This window comes from Mastomys coucha, unplaced genomic scaffold, assembly GCF_008632895.1.
Source record: "Mastomys coucha isolate ucsf_1 unplaced genomic scaffold, UCSF_Mcou_1 pScaffold23, whole genome shotgun sequence".
Taxonomy (NCBI): Eukaryota; Metazoa; Chordata; class Mammalia; order Rodentia; family Muridae; genus Mastomys; species Mastomys coucha.
Genome location: NW_022196906.1, coordinates 19,630,253 through 19,639,360, shown reverse-complemented (window position 1 = coordinate 19,639,360; position 9,108 = coordinate 19,630,253). Strand labels below are relative to the sequence as shown.

General features: G+C 48.2%; 1 protein-coding gene across 2 annotated transcripts in view; it reads right to left on the bottom strand.

The window, feature by feature from the left end:
• Positions 1-8,471, bottom strand: part of Eepd1 (endonuclease/exonuclease/phosphatase family domain containing 1) — a 117,832-nt gene extending 109,361 nt beyond the window's left edge. Inside the window, exons 1-2 of one of the 2 annotated variants that reach the window (XM_031343056.1) lie at positions 8,122-8,471; positions 6,697-7,735 (exon numbers count right to left, since the gene is read on the bottom strand). In XM_031343056.1, the coding sequence (XP_031198916.1) occupies positions 6,697-7,574 (878 nt within the window). In that variant the 5' untranslated portion in view covers positions 7,575-7,735; positions 8,122-8,471. The remainder of the gene's footprint in view (positions 1-6,696; positions 7,736-8,121) is intronic. The other variant, XM_031343057.1, reaches the window with a different exon arrangement.
• Positions 8,472-9,108: the final 637 nt, after the last annotated feature.

Genomic DNA, 9,108 nt, shown 5'->3' with positions numbered 1-9,108 from the left:
TTTTTTACATGTAAGTCAGACTGAATTTGCTCAAGCAACTTTAGGAGAGGTTTTCTTTGAATCAGGTATTAAATCAATATTTTAAAAATCAATCTACCTTAAACCTCCCCTTTAAGTCCCATGCTTTTAGCCTGAATTAAGAAAGTATTAACGTGACCGACCCTCCAGAGTTCAGTCAACAAAGAAGACTGCAGATCCCTACAAGAGCAGTATACAGGAGACACAGACAGGCAGGGCAGCATTCCCCTGGGGAAGCGCTCCATTTCAGGACTTTAGGCCAGCCACTCAATCAAAGGCCAGGCCTAACAGCTTAATCAGGTAATGGCAGGACCAAAATAGAATCTTCAGGAAACAAGGGCTGGTTGGGAATACTCACAAATCAACATCAGTTAGAGAACTATAGCCAGAAAAAAGAAAAAAGAAAAAAACATACAGGGTTTCTTTCTATGGGACTTTGGAAGGACTCCAGACTTCTTTTATATGACATGTTTACTTCAGGATACCCTCCGTAGGCTCCTAGCCACCAAGATCCACGTGTGTGGCAGCTATCAATTACAACACTATAATAAATAACTGTGACCCAGAATAAGGTCTGTGTGCAATCATATGGAGTAAGGCCAGGAAGCTTTCACCCGGCATTTTTGTAGCATCTCCTTAGTGTTCTGATAGGAAGGATTACCAAGATAGGATCCCACCTTGCTGACTCTGTAGCACAGAGACCAAGTACTTGTGATGAGCAAATGGTATTTTAGTGAAATGCGTCCCTTTATTTGCTACTAGCAACGATTATTGAGGAATTATGGATTAAGACGTTTGTGTGTGTGTGTGTGTGTGTGTGTGTGGTTTTGTTTGTTTGTGTGTTTTTTAAGACAGGGTCTCTCTAAGTAGGCATAGCTATCTTGGATTTTGTTAATGTAAATCAGACTGGCCTTGAACTCAAAGAGATTCACCTGCCTCTGCTTCCCCAGTGCTGGGATTAAAGGTGTACCACTATGCAAGGCTCAAAAATAAAGGCAGTTGCTTCTCATATTATTTGTAAGCTATTCTAGAAGAAACCTTCTGTGTTTCTAAGTATGATACATTTGAAACTGTAGTAGAGGGTCCAGTTTGACCCTCCATCCTTAGCATGGAGGAGCTGCTAACTAATAGCCTCAACTGTTGCCACATCTCTCCCTGTCAAATGCTCCCGCCCAGTGGTGAGCTTGTTCCCGAGGTTGGTCCTCACTCCCCGCTAAGGCTGAGGTTTCCACAGACCCTGTGGAACCAAGCCAACTGGTACCGGATTGCTGTGCTCTCTGGCCTCTCAGCAAAACTCACTTCCTCCCTCACACTGCACATTGCCTTCGTAGCTAACTACCTGTCAGATTCCTATCTCCTATCAAGACTGTCAGTTTCCTCAACACAGGGCGGGTCTCTGTACCAGGGGCCTCATCGAGGAATAATGAGAGAATAGGCACTTAACCAACAAGGAAACAAACGAAAGTAAATATCTTTGGATGAAAAGTTACCTATGATCCCTAAGCATGACTTTGTTCTACATGTCATTGATGCTAATAGAGTACAGGGCCTTGCCAGATGCCACCCTGGGGCAGAAAACAGGCTGTAGCCTCATGCTGCTGTGGGTACTCACAACCCTACTCCTTGTCCAGAATACAGCATGCACAGGGAGGAAAAGTGAGGTCAGAGAGTTGTGTGTATGTTTACATAGTGCAGAAACATGGCTGTTGGCCCCAAAACTTCTGAAATGTCTCTGAGTCTGTCTTCTAGGAATTTCAAAGTGTTTCAGACAAGTCATCGCCTAGTTCTCACCTCATCCCAGACACAGAAAAATCCCTTCAGTGTTTACCTCTAAATAGGTCCTTCATTTCTACCCACTTTATCTCCCCAGTCACTCACTATACCTCAAGCAACAACAGCCTCTTTACAAGTTCCAGAATGCAATCCATCCAGCCCTAGCAGCCGTAAGGACTCTGCAAGAATTCATCTCACCACCTTCTACCTCTAGCCCTATATTTTCCATGCCTGGCTCCTTGCTATCCACCAGCACCTGGAGGAGACCTCCTCTAACCTCCATTTATCTAAAAAAGTATCCCTTTGCCTCATCTCCATGATCTTCAGCTTTTGCACCTACCTGTAATTAGGTACCTGAGTGCTGATGTGCTTATCTCCCTATCCAGAGAGGATGTTCCATCAAATCAGTGGCTTTACGTAAAACAGCCTGCCACCCAGAGGAAGAAGAAGAAGAAGAAATGCCTGATTGAACGTTTAATCACCTAGAAAAATCAACAGTATCAAACCTCCACAGGACCTTGACATTAGACCCCAAAGAAACTCAGACCCCTTTGAAAAACAAACCTAACCCCTTTCCTTTCCAAGGGATGCCCACACTAAGACCTCCCTTTACTCACCCCCACCTTCTCTTACAAAGCCACAACAGTCTTCATGCCGACCACCTTTCTGTCTGGAAATGACCCAGAATTCCTTGGCTCTGCAAACCGGAACTCCACCTTGGAGTGGAGCCCAAGGTCTCAAACTCCCAGTTAGGGCCAAGCAGAGAGGCCTTGAGGTCCTCTAAGTTTGCTCCACACATCTGGCTACCACCCCAGCCTTTGGAGGAACAAAAGCAGGAAAGGCACAGGGGCCTTCGGGGGCTGAGACAGTTTCACGGATTTGGGTGAAGCCACCCTTCTTACAAGGCCCTGTGGGCCAGTGAAGTTCACAAACAGGACATGGAAGGACATATTGAATTTGGTAAAATATGTACCAAGTCCTGGAAGTCAGACAAATGCATAGCTTCAAATCAGGGCTCCAGCATCTATATTTCTGAAGGCCAACGGTGTTATCTCAAGCCTGTGAGCCTCTGTTTCCACAGCTATCAAAAGAGATGTCATTTAAGAGGATTGCAGAGTGGGTTCCCCCTCCCTCTGGGATATTATATTTGGTTCAGCTACCTACTCTTTAATTCCCCAACATGAGCTGATTATTCATATGGACAAAATACAAATCAGTTTCTGTGAGTTAGCAAAAAAAAAAAAAACCTATGGCAACCAAACTGTTTTGATGCTGAGCCATACAAACTGACAGGCATTTAGTTAATGCTGTCATGGAGGTGATCCAAGCTGATCCCAGAACTGTTTTTATACATGTGGTGCACAGGAAGTGTACATTCAATACATATTTTTCAATGGATGAATTGAATGACAAGATGAATTCTATGTATGTTGATCCCACTGATCAAGTCTGACAGACTAAAATATGTCGGTGGTGGAGTTTTTTTCAGAACTGTACACATTGCCAGGCATTAATCTACGTATAATTTGCCAATGAAGATTCAGAAAGAAATAGGATTAAAACCATTAAAAAATCTAACTACTTTGACACTGGAGTTTTCTTTGGCTATAGACTATGAGGAAACCAAGCAACTGGGATGGTTGGATCTCTTTATTTCTTTTGGAGATTCTCTATCAGTTCTCCCTACGTTGAACATCGGAAGCCAAAGATACATTGGAAGACAGAATGCTTACTCAGCAACAAACAAATACCAAAGGATCATTGCTCATGATGTCCAGCATTTTGCAAGGATATTCAGCAGAAGCATGCCTCTTTTATCCCTGCCCTATAATACTGAAGGAGGAAGAATATTGCCTAAGACCAAGGTTTGGCAAATGAATCTTATGAAACTGTCAGTGCATAGACACATGCCACAGCATGGTGTCCCTAAAGGTTCCTGGTGACTATAATTATCTAGCTCTAAGAGGTACTACCTTAGAGTTCACATGCAAAACATCTCCACCTACAAATCAGCAGCATGTAAGAACAATAAAGACTCTAATTCCCACACAGGGGTACCTTTCCTCGTAGAAAATGCACACACTTGATGAGCACAACTCACAGGCAAGAAGTTATGAGACAGCCACTCCCTACACAAAACTTCCCAGGGTTTGCTTTATAATGCCTTAATAATGGATTTAATGTCTGGGACTGGCACAGGAGTTGACAAATACCTTTGCTTTGGTACAGCACCGGACACCTAACCAAGAAGCAGTATACAAGTGCTATGCCTAAGCAGACACCACTCTTGCAAGAAGCATAGTATAAATAAAGTCAGCTGGTCTCCATCCTTGGCCCATGAGTCACAAATGAGCTGTTTCAGAGGCAAGTGCTTTAACTCCTTTTGCTTGTTTCCTTGCCTAAAGATGGAGAATCTCTAACAAAAGCAAACATTCCCTACCTTAGTGTTACTGGGGTGAATAGAAGGCTATGGAAGCTGTCAGAAAACACTAAGGTACACACACCCTCACTCCAGCGCTCTTCCACTGTACATTTACAGTATGAAAATAAGGGCCACCCAAAAAGCTGCATGCATCCGCACTTGCTCACACTCAATACGCTTCCTGTTATTAACAAAGGGAACTCAGGAGGTGTTGAGAAATTTCTGTGAATCAGTATGAACACACAGCTCTTGGAGCACATGCATTGCTACCTGGCCCTCAAGGACTCTATGACAGCCTCTGGTGCCCTAGGACAACCACACAGGCAAATGTTCCCACCCCAGCTTTGCAGGGATCAGGCCATAAGCCTATTACTTAGGTTTTACCAAACACTAACCATGTGCTAGGATTCCTCAGAATAGTGACTGAATTGTGATCAGGCCAAAGGAGTCACCAACTCATAGGACATATATGTAGGCTAGTGTGACAACCCAATGGAGGTAGAGGCTACCTTCCCACTGCTTACTTACGAGCGCCCCCTTCTACACTTCGTTGGGTTTGAGTGAACTTGCCTAAAGTCAGCAGCCTACACACCTTCAATATTCTTCCAAGAAATCCAAAGAACAAAACAGGACAAAACCCCAAGGACCCCAGAGTGAACACCAACTGTTACTGCTCCCCTCTACACAAGCCCCTGGTGGTTCCATCCTGGATTCAGGGCCAGGCCAGCTGCCTGGATAGCTTATGAGTAGCTGAGACAACCAGCCCCCATGTCCACTCTTCCCCCTGCCCCCTTCTCCCCCTCTTTATTCATATGTCCTAGAAAGTAATAAAGCCCTTAACTCCTGGCCAGACTGAATGTTATAGGAACAAATAAATTCAGAGATGACCAGAACAATCAAAAAAGGGGACTCGGTAACAGAAAAGCTCAACACAAAGTCATACCAGGAATGCCAATACAGGGGGGAGGGTCTTTAAAAAGAAATTCAGAAGTACAGAGATGGCCCAACACAAAGCACCATGCTTCTCAGCTCTAGAGCACACCAGAAACACCTGGAGTGATGGGGAAACCTAGCTGGCGCCCAGGGCTTCTTAGGCAGTGGCTGATGGTACTAGTCCAGGACCGCACTGATGAAATGAATGGACAAGGACTTGTCCATGCTGTTGTCCCTACTGAGAGACTTCAGATCCAGATTCACCCCTCTCTTTACTACACTGGGCCTTAAGAAAACCCCTGCTGGGAATCAGGCAACCAAGCCCCTGGCTGCTGTCCCCAGCAGCTGTGAAGGAGCACTATTATCAAGCCAGTCCTGATGTGAGTCTCCCAGGGCTGTGAACAAGATGAGTCTGCAGAATGATTGAGTCAGGGTGACAGACAGACAGCACAACACAGCAGGGAGTAGAGCACTCAGTGATCTCCTGGTCCCTGATCCCTCCTGCAGGCCCCTCTCTCCTCAGAGATAAGCACTTGCCATGGGACAGTGCCAAGGAAATGTTGTGACCTGCTTTGCTCCTCACTCATCTGTCCTGATGACCTGCTACAATTCCTTGATTCCGCACTGAGAGCTCACTTCTCACTTCCAGACACCAAGACACCACACTGCTGAACAGATCAGCCTCCTCAGAGGAGGGCAGCAAGGAACCACCAGCACTGATGGTGCCCCAGATCCCCACACATCAGAATCTGAGAATTTCTGACCCAAGGAGCTAAGGACATTACACTGTACACTATGTTACAAAAAAAAAAAAAAAAGCAGGAGTTCTTGTCATGATGTATTGTTCTGCTGTGTGGGGAGTTAATTTCTACAGACAATAATTCTGTGACGATTAGAAACACCCTCTCCCACTGGCCAGACCTGCCAGGCTTTTCTCCTTTAGTTCAGGAGGAACAATCTGCCCAGTATTCACACCCAAACAGGCCTTTTCTAGCTATGGGACAGGAGGAGGAGCATGCTAAAAGCCAAGTTCAGGTTCAACAAGGAAAAGGAGCCCTACGTGCTTTGTTCACAGCTCCCTGGCAAACACAGTGCATATGTTTGCAAATAATAATGGTTTTTGCCCATGCAAATAGGTGTATTTGATGGGAAAACATGACTTTCCCTCCCATTAACGTAACCTTAAAAAACTCAGGTTTTTATCAGGGTGGCAGTAGTGCATGCCTTTAATCCCAGCACTCAGGAGGCAAAGCAGAGTGGATCCCTAAATTCAAGGCCAGCCTGGTCTACAGCTGGCTTTTCTTACATGCCAGATTGAGTGCCCGAGTCAGTTCAAACTCTGTGAAACCCTGTAAACCAAAGACCTTCTCCAAGGCAGAACTCATACTACACAGCCTCAGCTTAGGAGACTGTCACTCAGCAGTCAGCTCTGGAAGGGAACAGATTAAGCACTCTTTCCTCTCCCTTGCCCCAAAGGATCCACTCATTTGTATCCTCAGTCACACAGTGCTGCCTTCACTCCCAGCACCCTCTGCGGTTGCTGCGCTCACCTGTTTTCCAGAAGCGTCATGCACACCACCTCCCGGACCCCCGGGTTATTGGCCTTCTCCACAGAGCAGCCCTGTAAGTTCCACGTGGCCAACCTAAACACAGGTCGCCCATCCCTCAAACCTCCAAAGGCCTCCACTGAGGGCCTCATGGAGATAATCTGCGTGGGCCCCCCTGGCGGCAGGTCCAAGTCCTCACTCTGCAGGCTCAGAGATGTGGGACTTGGGTGAGGCTTGGCAGTGAAGGTAAGACCTCCATTGGTGTGGGTAGACGGGGGCCTGGACCTCTCCGCGAACACCTGGTGTCTTATTCTGTCCAGGAAGGCTGCATTGATTCCATCCATCCTCACTAAGTCCTCAACACTTCGAAAAGGACCATGTTCCCGGCGGTAGTCCACGATGCTGATGGCCATCTTCTCGCTGAGGCCTCGGACACTCATGAGCTGAGCAAGGGTGGCTGTGTTGATATTGACTCTCGGAGTGAGGGGCACCGTGGTGGCCAAGTGATGAGGCTGCTGTTCAGCCAGCAGATCCCGCCTCAGGGAACTGGGAGAGTGCTGTGCCGAGTTACCCTTGCTGCTCACACAGATCTCAAACTTGACCTGTTCCAGTTTCGTGGCCCCTACACCACTGACAAGTGCTAGGTCTTCCACCTTTTTGAAGCCGCCGATATACTCTCGGTATTCCACGATGCTTCGGGCCACTGCACGTGTCACCCCAGGCAGGGTCATCAGTTCCTCCTCGGTGGCAGTGTTGATATTTAGCCGCTCCTGATTCACCAGGATGTTGCTGAAGTTGCAGGCAGCGCTGAACTTGCGGCTATGTGACAGGTCCGAGGGATCTCTGGGGATGGAGCGATGGCAGCCCAGGGTGCTCCCCATGGCCGACCACCACAGAACAACTCTGGATTGAGAAGAAACCCGGGAGCCTTTATAGGTACAAAAGAACGGGAGATTGCAGGACTTAGGGGTCGAGGAAGTTGCTGCAGACAAACATCAAATCTTCCATGGCTAGTGTTCAAAATTACCTTTTGCTGGGCCACCTAGAAATATGCATGGAAATTGATTGACATTAATCAAACTCTTTGCACTCCCGCAGTGTTCTAAGTTCATAACTAGGGGGGGGGGGCGGTGTCAGGTCAACTTCTGAAACCGTAGACACAGAAAGGCTGACCTCTGTGGGGTTTCCTCGGGTTATTTATCACACTGAATCTAAAAAGGGAACAGAGCTATCTCCACTAGCCTCAACGCTGGAGCCACCTTCTCACTTCGAACACCCCCCACGTCGGAGCTCCTGCAGACAGACAGGATGAAGCCCCTACTGTGCTCATTGCACTGTAACTTGATAACTATGCTGAGTGTGCGGGCGCAGACACTGAGCCGGGGTTCAGGGACCCACCCCCCTGGCCCTCCGATCCCCGCGTCCCACCTCTCCGCCGCTCTGCCGGGTCGGTTCCAGGTCTCCTGTGGCTCTACGCGCGCGTCCCAGCTCTTTCTCCCAGGGAAACTCTCAGTGCCGCTTTCCTGGGGCAGGCAAGATTGCTCCTGAGCGCCAGTTGCAGGGGCGAAATTCGGCCCCTGATGCAGCACCAGGACTAGCGGCGTCGCAGCTGCGTCGATCCAGGCAAAGCCCGGCGCCTAACTCGGGTGCGAGAGACGGCGGAGCGCGTCCTGAGCCCAGCACCGCGCGCCACCACCGCCGCTCGCTGTGGGTGTCACAGCTGAAGTCCGGTCGCGCCGCCCGCCCGCGCCTTCGCCGGCACAGCCACGCCTCCTCCGCGCCAACTCCTCCTCCCGCCTCCCCGCGGTACGTAGGGGCGGGACGCGAGCGCCAGGGGGCGGGACCATTGGTGGGCCTGGTGGGGCGGGGCTTGGGGACTGGGCGGGCAGAAGGGATGGCTCACTGCGAGCCAGTTTGTTTTTCTGGAATCTGAGCGCCTACCAAGCTCTGGTTTTGTTAGGTGAAGCTGTTTAGGGCCGCCTGAGGCAAGCTGAATGAAGTCTTCCTTGTGAGGTAGGCTTGTCCTACATAATCAAGGCTCCTGAAATTCTCAGACAGTGAATAAAATTGGATCTAGCTCAATTCTCTCGCTACTTTTAGGCCTTTCCTCTACTCAAGAGAGACCTCCTTCATCCAGTAATGCCTGGGAACCATGTGTCAGTGGAAAAGGACCTGCCTCCTGTGTGTTCACAAAGGTTGTACATCTGCTGCCCTTTGCAAATTTAGCTCTCTGAGAAAATAAGGGCACGTTTCTGTTAAGTATTAAATCTAATCGCTAAAAACGGAAGGAAATGATACTGGGAAGTGCAGGCAGCTTTCCAAAGCAGTTTTTGGATCACACCGTGAAATAATGATTATTTAGTTAAAGATTAAAGGGCCTGGTGCCTTACAATGGAGACCTGAAGCAGGAGTATT